The 13,803-nt window shown below is 41.9% G+C and overlaps 1 protein-coding gene across 2 annotated transcripts in view; it reads left to right on the top strand.

Annotated features, from left to right (window-relative positions):
* ppp2r3a (protein phosphatase 2, regulatory subunit B'', alpha) overlaps positions 1–13,589 on the top strand; it is a 62,858-nt gene extending 49,269 nt beyond the window's left edge. The window contains exons 1-12 of one of the 2 annotated variants that reach the window (XM_065966129.1): positions 2,783–3,485; positions 5,377–5,688; positions 6,019–6,122; positions 6,237–6,339; positions 6,430–6,504; positions 8,799–9,042; positions 9,594–9,642; positions 9,740–9,829; positions 9,938–10,113; positions 10,270–10,388; positions 10,609–10,715; positions 10,911–13,589. In XM_065966129.1, coding sequence (XP_065822201.1) covers positions 3,351–3,485; positions 5,377–5,688; positions 6,019–6,122; positions 6,237–6,339; positions 6,430–6,504; positions 8,799–9,042; positions 9,594–9,642; positions 9,740–9,829; positions 9,938–10,113; positions 10,270–10,388; positions 10,609–10,715; positions 10,911–11,007 — 1,611 coding nt within the window. In that variant the 5' untranslated portion in view covers positions 2,783–3,350 and the 3' untranslated portion in view covers positions 11,008–13,589. Of the gene's footprint in view, positions 1–2,782; positions 3,486–5,376; positions 5,689–6,018; positions 6,123–6,236; positions 6,340–6,429; positions 6,505–8,798; positions 9,043–9,593; positions 9,643–9,739; positions 9,830–9,937; positions 10,114–10,269; positions 10,389–10,608; positions 10,716–10,910 lie in introns of those variants that run through there. The other variant, XM_065966128.1, reaches the window with a different exon arrangement.
* The last annotated feature ends 214 nt before the right edge of the window (positions 13,590–13,803 follow it).

The following is a 13,803-nucleotide window of genomic DNA, read 5'->3' as shown; positions in this document are numbered from 1 at the left end:
TAAAGTAAAAATGGAAATAATTCATCTTTATGCTGATGATCTGCAGGTTTCCACGTCATAAAGAGGCATCAATAATAATTTCAGTCTGTTTTTATGCAGTTAAAAACTCCTCAGAGGAGCTTCAAGTCGTGATGCAACTATGCTGACCCACACATCACTGCTGACCTTCTGTCCCAGTGGGAACAGTTTGTCCAATAAGCTGTCTTCAGGTCGCCTGAGCAGACTGCACCACTCGTCCACATAGTGAAGAAGAACACCTCGCAACCTCCTGAAAAATGTATTTTTATTATCCTAACAGTCCCCACATTTAAATATGGCGTTTGATTAATTTCGCTGCGGTGCCAGCTTAGGTGACAGATATTTTAAAAGGTGGAGTGAGGTTTCACTCTGAAGCTCTGGAGGCTGGTCTGCGGACCAAGTGGAGACTTTTGGGAGAGTGCAGGGTTACAGTGACTGTCAGTCAGGCAGGAAAAGAGCACACAGCTGCCTGATGGCATCTGTTCTAGCTCCCATTACACACACACACACACACATACACACACACACACACTTAAATGCTCACATGTATCTCTTTATACAGAGATTTATGATATCCCAAGTCCATTGCTGCAGTTGATGAGGTAGTGCGGAGGAAGTGGTGGGACAGAGCACAGGGCGACACAGAGGGAGCGAGAGAGGGGAGGGGTGAGGGAGTCACCTGATGCAAAATTCTGGTGCGATTCCTCATTTGTTGATGGACATAAGATAGAGATTGTATAATGATTTCCCAGCAGCACAGAGGTGAAAAGTGGCCAAAAGGAAGACAATGTGTTTGTGCATGTGTGTGGGGTTTTGTGTGCTGGATCGGTATGTGACCTTGGCTTTAGTACAGAGTCAAGTTGTTCCAGAGAATTCAGTAGGGCGTACAGGGAGCTGAGAGGAGTTACCAAAAAACACAAGGTGACTCACTTATTATTCTGGAAAGTCACTCGCACACATGAACACATTGTGAGCATTTCTACATTTCCACATTTCTCTGTTACTCACCTTTCACTCACACATCATGCTGTCAGTGATGCAGAGTGATGTGGACAGGAAGAAAGGCAGAAATAGAAACTTAGTTATGGGAGGAAAAAAAACCACAAGAAATTATTCAGAATATTCAGAGAAATGCAAACTGGAAGTGTTTGGTAGCGGTCTTTTGGTTCTGGGAAAACATGAGCTTTCACTTTAAGTTATTTGAATTCTTCCACTTAGAGCACTTCAAGTGTTCCTGAAAAGTTTGACTTAAATATATCCTCTCTTTAATCAGTGGCATTACTTTTGCTGCCTGTGTAACACTAGAGGGCAGTATACTCTCCATTAGAGCTGCTCTGAAACTCAACCACAGTGGATACTGTGTTTACGGTGCCAGCATATGAGAAATGGAAGGTGTCCATGGTAGAATATCTGTCTTAAGTCCTAACATGACAGACAAATAGTGTAGGGACTTTAGGTGGAAAAAAAATTAAGTACATCACCCCTGTTTGCCCTGAGGGATCCCATCTTTATCTCTGGCTTCAGATCAGCGTTGCCTGGCTCTGAACAGTCACTGGCCTGATCTGACACAGCAGAGAGACAGAGCAGGCAGATGATATTGTATAGATATTACATTCAATTATCTATTTGTCATAATTAAGAAATGGCTTTTCACCATGCTGTTGTTCCAAAGCTGCGAATAAAAGATGATGAGGGTGCATTTTGGTAAGTTATATTCGATTGGAAAATGAATTGGTAACAATTTAGCTGAGGAAAAAAAAAGAGAACCTGCTGTGTGCACATCCAAGCAATATGCGTACAGGTGCTGGACAAACTAAGTGTTACCTGCAGAAAAAAGAGAAAGGTCCGCACAATGTTCGACTCTGGTTGAGAAACTTTAATGTAAACAGAGAAACATTTGGATCAAAAGGACGATCCCCTGAGGAAGATCTTTTAGATCCAAGCCGTTTGATTGTTTGTTGAAAAGTGTGCGCATCTTTCTCTTTTCAACAATTTAGGTGAGCCCTGTTCTTTGTGTTTTGTTTTCAGCATTTAAATACTAGAATTTCTGCTTTTCTTGGCTTTGAATAATGCAAACTTTATGTTGTTATGATTAGTGTGAAATGAGTTTAAATCTCACAAAGAAAAGCATTTGCAGCTTTTTTTCTTCTTCAGGGTTTTAGTGTTAGTGGACATTTTCCCCTATGGGACTGGTTATGGTAGTGTTGTAGTCAAGACCACTGTAACCGAGACCAAGACATACCCGGGACCAGAGTGCTCTGAGACCAAGACAAGACCAAGACATTTATAGACCGAGACAGAGTCAAGACCAAGGCCAAGACCAAGGTAGGACGAGACTGAAACAAGGCCGAGACCAAACGGGTTTGAATGTATGAAAGCAAAAGGGAACTGATCTATAAGTCTCCCAGGGAGTCCAGTGGAATAACTGTATGTCATCAGATATAACAACAGGTGCTTTGCCCTCTGATTCATAACCGGATCCAAAATTACCTCCATGAAAATATTTCGGCTTACGTGTCCTCTCCACTCATGCCGAGGCTGAACGTCAGCTTCCCGTCTGATTCCAGGCAGTCGGGCGTGTAACTTCCCTCTGCCTAACTTTAGTCAAAGGCAGGGACTGACGAGAGGTTCAGATCCTGCAAAAACACTACACACTAGATATGCAACATGGCTGAACCCCCTCCTCACTGCCCTCCCACCCCCCCACCCTGAGGCTCGGGACAGCCGGTTTGCTGTCTGTGTGTGTCTGTGTGTGTGTGTGTGTGTATGTGTGTGTGTGTGTGTGTGTGTTGCCAGAGCCCGGCATGGCTCATGTTTCTCAGCGCAGTTTGTCAGAGCCCAGCTTGGAGCGGTAGGCACCAGTGAGTCTGAACTGAAAACATACATCCAGAGTCTACAGGGGGATACCAGAGAGTTTCTACCCCAGAGAGGAGCCGCTATTCGAGGGCTGCGATCGGCCTTCAAGCAGCCAAGTTCCATGAGTCTTCCTCTTGGCGTGCACATTGACACGGTGGGCTCGAGGAACTTCTCTTCGCACTGATACTCTACTGGATTACTGCTTTGGGAGCCTGTACACACGAGTGGAAGCTGCTAAAAGAGACGGTTTTTTTTTGAGTTTGAGTGATTGTCAGAATCACACACACGTGCTTTCCTGAGGTGTTTTTACTCCTTCTTTTAATCCTGGATATCTGAGCTGTTTAGTGGGCTTGCTCTACAAGTCTGAACATTTCCTGAGAGTGGTTTGTTTTGGTCTTTCGGGGCACGCTGGTACGCTTGTAGCCGCCGTGTCGGTGGCCGTCTCCGGTGGGGGGTTGCATGTCTCGGCCCCCACCATGATGATCAAGGAGGCGTCGTTACGCCGGGACCCTGATCTGAGGGGGGAGCTGGCCTTTCTGGCCAGGGGGTGTGACTTTGTGCTCCCCTCGCGCTTCAAGAAGAGACTCAAGTCGTTCCAGCAGCAGCAGCAGGTCAGTCGGTGCGTAGGATGGAGAAAGATGCACACTGAGAAAGATGAACTTTTTTTTAGGTTTGACACAATCATCTCTTCTCCTTATTTCGTTCCTTGTTTCTTACTTTTACACATTTTCTCATTGCAAATAAGCAAATCCAGATGTTTCTATATACACACACACACAAACATCTTTTCGCATTCATCGTGTTGCTCTCATAGTCACAGAGCGACATGCCAGGCACGACAAACTCTTCTGAGGCAGATACCAGCAGGTTATTAATAGGGCAGGAGGTGCAGGAATAGAGTGATAGAATGAACTCTGTGAAGAGCGAGCGAGGGAGGGAGGGGGCAGGAGGACCCCTACAGCTGTCCTGCATAGAGCACACAGTATGGAGGCACCCTCAGAGAACATGAACCAAAGGCAGCGGGCCACCAGGGAGCTCTGCTGAAACACACCGGAGAGTCTGGTTGTGGACAAAATGATTTTAAGTCTGGTGTCAGATCGCTGGTAAATAAATGATGTTAAGGGCTTGTTTATAAAATGGGGTATGATATGATAATTACAATCGATATGAGAGGGTACGATACGATACGATACATCCCTGTCCCTTTGGGGGAATGTGTCATGAAATCCAGAGCTGCACATATAAAGCTGCCTCTACAATTAATACTTTAAGCAATATTATCAAAAGTCAATCCACATGTAAATAGAGACGCAAATACCATAAAACCACCAACAACATATATTGCACATTACCCATATTGCATCAAGATCAGCGAGAAAAATACAAGAAAAGCTAAAAACATCAAGACACCACTGCACAACCCTTACAGCCTTAAGACACAGTATTCAGTATAGTTTGGATCAAGGTGGGCTCAGACAAGGTCCAGTTTTCCAAACGTGATGTAAGGATCCATTGGAAGTTCAGGTTCATGAAGTACCTCAGGTGTTGGATCTCAAAGACGTAGGAATCGTAGCTGGAACTCTCTGAAGTGTTGTATCTTTTCCTTCTCATGGCGGCTGCTGGTTTACTAAAAACACTAGATAATCAGGTATTTGTTATTGTTGCTATGCATTAAATAAAAATCTTTTGAGGACTCAAATGAGCAACCAATTCTTCCTATGCTAGGGCAAAATGCTGCATGCATTATTTTCCCATGCATGCATTCCTGACAACTGTGAGGCTCCTCTTATTGGACAACGATTTGAGCGGTGATTTTTGAAATTCCTAATGGATGTGCAAAATGTGCATAGGTATTCAAAGCTGAAAGGGAAAGATCAATCCAACATAAACTCATTATATGCATATAAGTTAAGGTTCCAGTGATTGCGCGTTGTACAATTACAGTCATTGTCGTCCTGTGGCCGCTGGCGCTTTTCTTGCCCAACAGTTTAAGAGGATCTGCAGGCAGACTTCTTTGTAAATCACCTGAGTGACTTAATGGCTGATTGTAAAACATGTTTGTCATTGTGGTTTTTATTGTGTGTATGTTTATGACTAACTGGATTTCTCAATCCTTATTAAGTCAGGTCGAGTCTTGTCTACAGTTCAGGGGAAACTACTTCATTTCTTGACTTGTGTTATTTCCAGTTAATATAAACATGCAGGTGAAGAGGAGGTGAGTTCTGCACTTTTTGCAGCAAAAAGTGTCAGTTGATATTTTAAAAAGTTCTGAATGATTCTTCTCCCGTTTGCATGATGTCCTGATTCTGCACAAGTTGTTTTCCTTGACCTTTATTTTCAGATATGATTCACAAAACCTATGTTAAAAAAAAGTTTCCCTTTTTATTCCCATTTTATTTTTAAATTCAGCTGATGAAAGATTCAAAGAACTGAACTGAAGCTGTAAATTCCGCCACAACCACCTTCTCCATTTTGACGCATGAACCTTCTTCTTCCCTTCAGGTTCAGTCCAAACCGGAGAAGAAACCGGGCACACCTCCACCCGCCCCCGCTCTGCCCACAGCCACACCTGCCCCGCGCTCACCCAGCCCTCCCCCGGCTCCGGTGATTGTCACCCCTCCTCCTCCTCCTCCTCCTCCTCCTCCTCCTCCTCCTCCTCCAGCCATCAACATTCCCAGGTTCTACTACCCCCGCGGGCTCCCTTCCATGGGCCCGGGCGCCAACCATGAAGCGGCCATCACTGCCATCGAGACGGCCTTCACGGAGTTTGAGGAAGAGAAGGCGGACATTTATGAGATGGGAAAGATTGCGAAGGTGAGCAATTCAACATCCAAAATAGAATCGACCTCTTTGTTTTATAATAATAGTGAAAATACATCTTAAAATATGAAAAGGTCAGCATCATTTTCTTGAAGCAATATATGAACTACATTCATGATCCAGCACATTAATGTATTCCTCGATCTCACCGTCTTTTCTCCTGAAGTCATAGCTCAAACTGTTGGTACCCCCCCCCCCCCTTCTTGTTTCTTTGTCATCTTTTCTGTCTTAGCACTGATTCTAAGAAACAAACTCTGTGGTGCAGTTCTCAGTTGTTCTTCAGGCTAAGGTGATGACACTGTCTCTTGTCTTGTTTCCTTTCAGGCGTGCGGGTGTCCACTTTACTGGAAGGCCCCCATGTTCTACTCAGCAGGCGGCGAGAGGACGGGCTTCGTCTCCGTTCACTCCTTCATCGCAACCTGGAGGAAGTAAGACTGCCTCCGTTTTCATCTAATTCTCAGAAACACGATGTTGAAAGTCTAATCTTTTTTTTTTTTTTATATATATATTGATTGTTGTCTCGTCTGCTTCCTCTCCTGCAGGTTGTTGCACAGCTGCCATGATGACGCGTCAAGGTTTATTTCCCTGCTAGCCAAACCGGGCTGTAACTACCTGGAGCAGGAGGACATGATTCCTCTACTGCAGGTCATTAGTTTAACATCAAACACAACATAACCTCCCTGAAAATATGAATAAAGTATGTTTATGGATTTTTGTTGCCTTTTGTCTGAATAGGACATTGTGGATACACACGCTGGACTCACCTTTCTGAAGGATGCACCTGAATTTCATTCCCGCTACATAACAACGGTAAATTTTTGCAGTTACAGCGAAATCGCGCTTTATGAAATATGATAAAATAAGACTTTGAAAGTTGTCATTGACATGAAATTTAACGTTTGGTACTGGAAGTTCATTGCTGATAATACATCTGTGCTTTTCCTCATAAACTTACCAATAGACTTAAATAACTTAAATAAAGTTTTTGGCATGATGGATTATGTTAACTGCTTTTTATGTGTTATTACATTCTTGATTAAAAGCATGAAACCATTCCCTCTACCTTTTAATCTTAAGATGTAATTGAGCCTGAGCTTATTGGCTATTATCTTAATATTATAAAAAAATAAGAAAGAAAAGGAAAAGAAGGAAAGCCATTAGTGCTTGGAGCTAAATGTATTTTAGTTTTGATTTGATAGGGACAGATGTTATATACATAGCAAAACGGAAAACCACAATCCAATGCAAGTATCTTAGTGTTTATGGCGGATGCTAATTTGCAACACCTGTCCCTAGAGGAGCTTTTGTGTAGATAGCAGATTGAAACTGTTAATTTAAAAAGGCATTTCAGGCCGTGCTCCACACTTACAGAGCTGTCCCAGTCACACTAAGCAAAGTTATTAGTTAAACCAAAGTTTTTGGCAACAAAAGAATAAACGATGAACTAAAAATTGGCAAAAATATGATTTAGGGCGCCGGTGGCATAGTGGTTGGTGTGCTTGAACCCATGTACAGAGGCTGTGGTCCTCCGGGTGGGTGGTTTGGGTTGGGGATCGGACCTGCGGCTCCTTTCCTGTCAACATGTCGTTCCCCAATCTCTCTCTCACTGATTTCCAACTCTATCAACTATCTTATCTCTACATTAAAGGCACAAGAAGCCCCGCCCCCTTAAAATATCAATAAAAAAAAAGATATGATTTTGAAAATGATATATACTTAAATATAAAAATACAATGATTCAGTTTCTTAAGATCCTGTTCTGATGAACGTTGATGTAACATTATTCAGTTATTTTGCCATTAAAGGGCCTGTGTCCATTGATGTCACTTTTCGCAGTTACAGCGAAATCGCGCTTTATGAAATATGATGAAATAAGACTTTGAAAGTTGTCATTGACATGAAATTTAACGTTTGGTACTGGAAGTTCATTGCTGTGCTTTTCCTCATAAACTTACCAACAGACTTAAATAACTTAAATAACGTTTTTCAGTGTTTTTTTAGAATGAAGTAATAAAACAGAATACTTCTTTCATTTCTGCAGTGTATTAAACATTAAACAGTCGAAATCATTTAAACAGTACACTTCAAACTCCCCTTACTTCGTCAGCAGGAGAGCTCCTGTGCACAGTAACATTAGCAGTGTGTGTCGGCGAGTGTGTGTGGATCAGGACAGCTGCAACACGTGCCTTAAGAAATCGAGGATTTGCTGATGCTGAGAAGTGAGCGCTCTGCTGTTGGCCTGACGTCACGGAAACACAGATGACCCCTGCAGCTTGCTGCAGCAGAGGCCCCCCCCCTAGCCCATCAACATGCCCATATTAAGACACTTCCTTCATTTTAGACCAGCTGACCCCTTACTGTACGAGACATTAGAAGCCCTGGGAGGTCCGTGTACCAGGAAATGGGTGCTAATCCGCTCTTTACTCAGACTTAGTGTTGTGTTTCAGGGACAGGACTTTCTTGTTTCTAATGCATATTGTCTTGTGGCACTTACAATTTGAATAAGGGTAGAAATATCCTTGAACATGCATGTTGGTTTGTCTCTGACATGGCATGGTGATAAATGATATCATGCTCATCTCCAGCTTTTGATTCTTACTTTGAGAGTCCAATAGAGTTGCTTTGCATGAGTCAAAGTTTGAAAAATGATTGACTTACCTTTTCTGGCCTTCTGTAAAGCTCCTTAGTTCAACCTCTCTTTGAGACAAGCAAATTCAGATGCTGTCTCTTTAAGTCTCCGGAGATAAAGCCTATGCTACTCTGATTGGCCAGCTTTCGGATGCCTGTTGAGGAGAACCTTTGTCAGCACCCAGTAGCAACTCAGAATACAGACTTTAGGACAGATCCTGAACAGAGTGGGCAGAAACGAACTACTGGATAGTAGCATCTGTGAGGGATGTGGAGCGGGTCTGATGTTGACCACTCACAAATGGAAAAAAGAAAAACCATTTGAAACAGCAATTAGAGCAATCCTGTGATGACCTGACGACTTGTTCTCTATGTCAAGTGTCCTCGATAACCAGACTAGACTTTTTACTTCTCTCTGTATTCAAACAAAATCCGTTTTGCCGATCAGAATCACTTAGATTCATCTCTGGTTCCAGGTAATCCAACGGATATTCTACGTGGTGAACCGCTCGTGGACGGGCCGCATCACCATGATGGAGCTGCGCAGGAGCAACTTCTTACAGACCCTGGCCCTGCTGGAGGAAGAGGACGACATCAATCAGATCACCGACTACTTCTCCTACGAACACTTTTATGTCATCTACTGCAAGTTCTGGGAGCTGGACAGCGACCATGACCTCTACATCGACCCCAAGGACCTGGGGAGATACAACGATCATGGTGAGAAACAAGTCAAAGAGCAAAGGGTTTAGTGTCCTCGGATGTGTCCACGCCAGATCCTTGGGTGTTATTCAATGAAAAAATCAAAAGCATGACATGAGAGAGTATGTGGCTTAAGGCAAAGCTGTGATTATTTCTAAATTAGAAACATAGAGTTAAAGACAAAGAGATGACACTGCTGTCGAGGAAAATGTGTGAAATGCTTTGGACTTCTTTTTGTTCATTGTTTTAATACTGATTGGATGCCAGTAAAGAATCAGAAGCAGACTGTCTTTGGATTAATTTGCTTATTTTCTTTATTTTCCTGCCCCCACCAGCTTGTGCAAAAAACAAGAACTTTGTTTGTCCTCAGAACAACACTTTAAATCTGTGTGATGTGAAATGAATTCCATGACCACTAAACCAAAATTGAATTTGCTGACTCAGAACTTACACAAGTGACTGCACTGTATGTGCAACGCTTTTCAACAGTGTCCATATGTTTCTGTGTCTTTTAACCAAATCACATTTTCTTTTTTTTTTTCTTTTTTTCTCGTTCTCTTCTCTGACAGCGTCCTCAAACAGAATCATCGAACGATTGTTTTCGGGCGCGGTGACTCGGTAAGTGGAAACACACACAGGAGCAGACACAGTGGAGCTGATTTCTTCACCATAATGGGGACATTGAATGTGAAGGCTGTCCTTTTTTTGTTTCCAGGGGTAACGCTGTGCAGAGAGAAGGCAGGATGAGCTACGCTGAGTTCGTCTGGTTCCTCATTTCGGAAGAAGACAAGAAAAATCCCACCAGGTAACACTTTCTGTTTCTTTGGATTGAGCAGCTGTTTGAGATATATATATTTTTTTTAATTTTAATCTCTCTACATGAGTTTAATAATTTGTGATTTTCTCTCTGCAGTATAGAGTACTGGTTCCGCTGCATGGACACAGATGGCGATGGGGTCCTGTCCATGTTTGAGTTGGAGTATTTCTATGAAGAGCAGTGCGAGAGGATGGAGAGGATGGGCATCGAACCTCTGCCCTTCCAGGATCTGCTCTGCCAGATGCTCGACCTGGTCAAACCTGAGAACCAAGGTGAGAGCAAGCACCATCTTTTTCTAAGATTGTTGATGTTTAAGATTCCAATGTCATTTTTTCCTTTCTATTAGAAAGCCACTCTCTGAAATCACCTTCTTTCCTTTCTGAACTTTACTCATGCCTGTGTTTGTTTTTTTGTTGTTTATTTTCCAGGTAAGATAACCCTTGGTGATTTGAAGCGCTGCCGGATGGCCCACATTTTCTTTGATACTTTCTTCAACCTGGAGAAGTACCTGGACCATGAACAGAGAGACCCATTTGCTGTGCAAAAGGTGTGAATTAGACCTTCAAAAAAGTGGTCTCAAGACCGACTTTGAGTACTACAATGCAGTAAAAAATGTTTTTTTCTCAAATGATCACACATATTTAGATTAGTGTCTTTTGAGATGTTGGGAAATCAGATTAACCTCCTTCTTACACTCATAAACTCTGAATTCATGCATGTCATTACTCTCAAATTTCTAAATGTTTTGACCCCATGTGTTGTCACAGGATATTGACAGTGAAGGTCCAGAGCCGTCTGATTGGGATAAATATGCCTCTGAAGAGTATGAGATACTGGTGGCAGAGGAGACTGCAAATGAACAGCTACATGAGGGGTATGACACACACACGCTTACATGCTCATTTGTGCGATTGCAAATATGACACTGTCCGTCTTTTTAATAAGCCGGGCTTCCTGACGCTTTTGTTTACACCCTTTTCAGTCATGATTAGTTTTCTCATTCAGGAAAATGAAAGTCTCAGGTGTGTACAGCGAGAATGAACCTCTACCATGTGTGCTGTGTTCCCAGGTCATTCGATGATGACTATGAATCGGAGGAGCTGCAGGTCCCCGGAGAGATCGGGAATAAAATGGACAAACTGGTTATATCTGACCTGACGGCATGAAACTTCTGGGGATTTACAATCTGAGGAACAAACAGGATTAAAGGGAGAAGAAGATCTCGTTGGATGGATGCATCATAAATACGTGGATGTAAAGACAAATAGTGGAAAGCATTTTTTTTTTCCTCTGATGCCTCATCAAAATGGACTCAACTGTTTTTTTTTATGTGTGTGACCCTTAACCAGAATTGTCCTGGGTCTGGTGCAATAATAAATCTGTTATCAAACAGAAAAAAAGTCACTGCCTCCAGCTCACAAAGTCAACATAGGGGAAAGCAGTGTATGATTAAACAAATGTAAATGTTATTTTAATTGTAAATTCTCTACAGACAATCCTGCCAGAAGACAATCACTTTTTTTTTCACTGTGCTAAAGGTAGAAAGACAGGTAGACTGTCGGCTCCACTAATGAACTCAAAGTTGTAAACATATAATAGTATATAATGATAGTTATAGGCACTGCCAACAATCAGCTGCTCACTATGATGTTACATACAAACAGACACTGCCGTCACAAACCGGCTGCCTGTGCAGCTCATCACTGTGTTCTTTGTAAAGGAAGTTCATTTCACCTTTAACATGTTTGTAACAGCGCCTCTATGTGGCCAGACTCTGCTACTGCACATGCACAGTGCAGTGCGGCAGGCCAACTTTTTTCAAAAAGGACTTTCCTTCACGGTCTGAGCTTATCTAGTATTAGTGCAGAATTATTAGCGCTCTAGTAATGGAGTCCATTTTCTCTCATTTGTACAAAAAAAAACAGTCCTTCATTACATTAACTTAAACTTACCAGCCGTTCTCTACACTTCTTTTTTATTAAGGTCAAACATATCAAACTCTCTGGGAGAGTTGGTCACACATTTCCACTTGTAACATTTGTAATAACGAAGACACGAAGAAGTGTGTGTAATGCAATCATTTAAAAACATCCCTCTGTATTATTTTTTGTATATGTTCTTTACCTGGTTATTGCTTTGATCTGATCATGTTGATTATGCCAAAATATGTTATTTTACTGCATATAAATCTCATTGACTGTTTATTTATAAAAATGTGTTGAAGCTAATTTTCCCTTTAACACCGATACCAAACACACCACTGGAATGCCTCCTAATAGAGTCAGTCCACCCAAAAAGCATTTATTCCTAAACCTCTACTGGTATCCAGCAAGCACATATTTTAATGTACGGTAGTATAAAGTTTGTCTATTGCATTTTTGCCTCAACAACATTTCATAGCAAATAATTTGAATTACATTTTTTGGGCTTGTACAAGCTTTAAATTGCAGCTACGCTCTGCTGAGGAAATGTATTTTTGTAACCCTCGTCAGTACGAGTAAGACTTAGTAAGGTTTAAGTCCGTCTATTTGGGTGAACTGACCCTTTAACACCATGATTTACTGTGCTGCACTCACAGGGACAGGTGCAAGTGTGTACACTGCCCGTACTGTAATAACTAGGAGCGTGTGTTTGCTTATAAATCACTGATAGAGTGGTGTGTTTTAGGAGCGCGTGACGTGTAGCTCTCAGTTTCAGGCTGTTTATATGTCGTAGCTGTTGCCATGGGGATGTGTTCCCTGGCTCAGTGTGTGTGTGTGTGTTCTTGTATAACTCCTTAATTAGAAAGTGGACAGCTCGTGTCCTCAATGGCTTCAAATCCAGTGTTATATACCTCCTTTACTGGCACTTACTGTACACAGACACACTCATACACACACCAGATTTGTATTGCTTTGAAAGGGAAAAAGCTAGGGGGCACTGTAAGGTTTTAAGACCTCTTGCTCTACAGCCATTGTAAATGTGCCTGACTGTGTTTTAAACTATATTATTATAACGATTATAGTAATAATAAGCCATTATAGATATATAACGGCTCAGATTTTTTGATGTATTTTCATGTTGCTGTGCCACTGTGTGGCTCGGGATAAGGGGGGTAAATTATGTTAGGTGCGTGTATGTTTGTGTGTATTTCATCAGCAGAAGAAGACTGATCCGACAATCACAAAAATATATGGGATTATCTCTGTTGGACACCTCTGAGATTGATGTTTCACTGCTGTGTTCTCGCACACACTCGAGAAGAGCCGCTCAACCAGTGAAGACAGTAAAGAACTGTTGAAGGCAACAGGACGACTCTGGTTGATGACTTTCTCTGGCTCTCTGTAAAATGACCTGATGATCATAAATGCAGCATCGGGCAAGGAAAGAAGCCACACAAGACTCTTACTAAGAAACTGAATCTCTACTAAAGGAAGTAGAAAGAAGACTTTTACTTTGGTCTCTATTGTGAGGGATAAAGAGGACACTTTTACTTTGATATACCTCCTCTGTGTAGAGGAGACTTAAGGATGAGATGTGTTCAAATCCTGGTGGTTATTATATTGGCATGGTTTTATTTCAGTCATCCTCTTTCCTTTCATATTTTCTTTTTCTTTCTTTCTTTTCTTTCTTTACTTTCTTTCATTCTGTCTCTCTTTTCCCATTTTATTATTTTTTTTCCTCTTCATTTTCTTTGCCTTGTCCCATGTTATTTCTTGCTTTTTTGTCTGAAGTTTAAAAGTTCAAATAAAAAAATTCAAGTATATAATTTTTGCCTTAAAACGATTTGTTACAGTTACTTACAAACTTACCCCACCTAATTTCTCAATCACGCAAACCTCTTCATCACAAACACGCTCGTCATCATTCTCTCCATTTGTACACACACTGTGTCCCGTAGTGTGTGTTTCTGCACTGTTGATCAGTAAAGTGTACTTTACAGTCTTTTAAACAGCTGAGTGTCCTGTCTGACGTGCTGAACT

The sequence above is a fragment of the Labrus bergylta genome, chromosome 18, assembly GCF_963930695.1.
Source record: "Labrus bergylta chromosome 18, fLabBer1.1, whole genome shotgun sequence".
Classification (NCBI taxonomy): Eukaryota; Metazoa; Chordata; class Actinopteri; order Labriformes; family Labridae; genus Labrus; species Labrus bergylta.
Note: the sequence above shows the minus strand (reverse complement) of the source record. Positions and strands in the feature narration are given on the sequence as shown.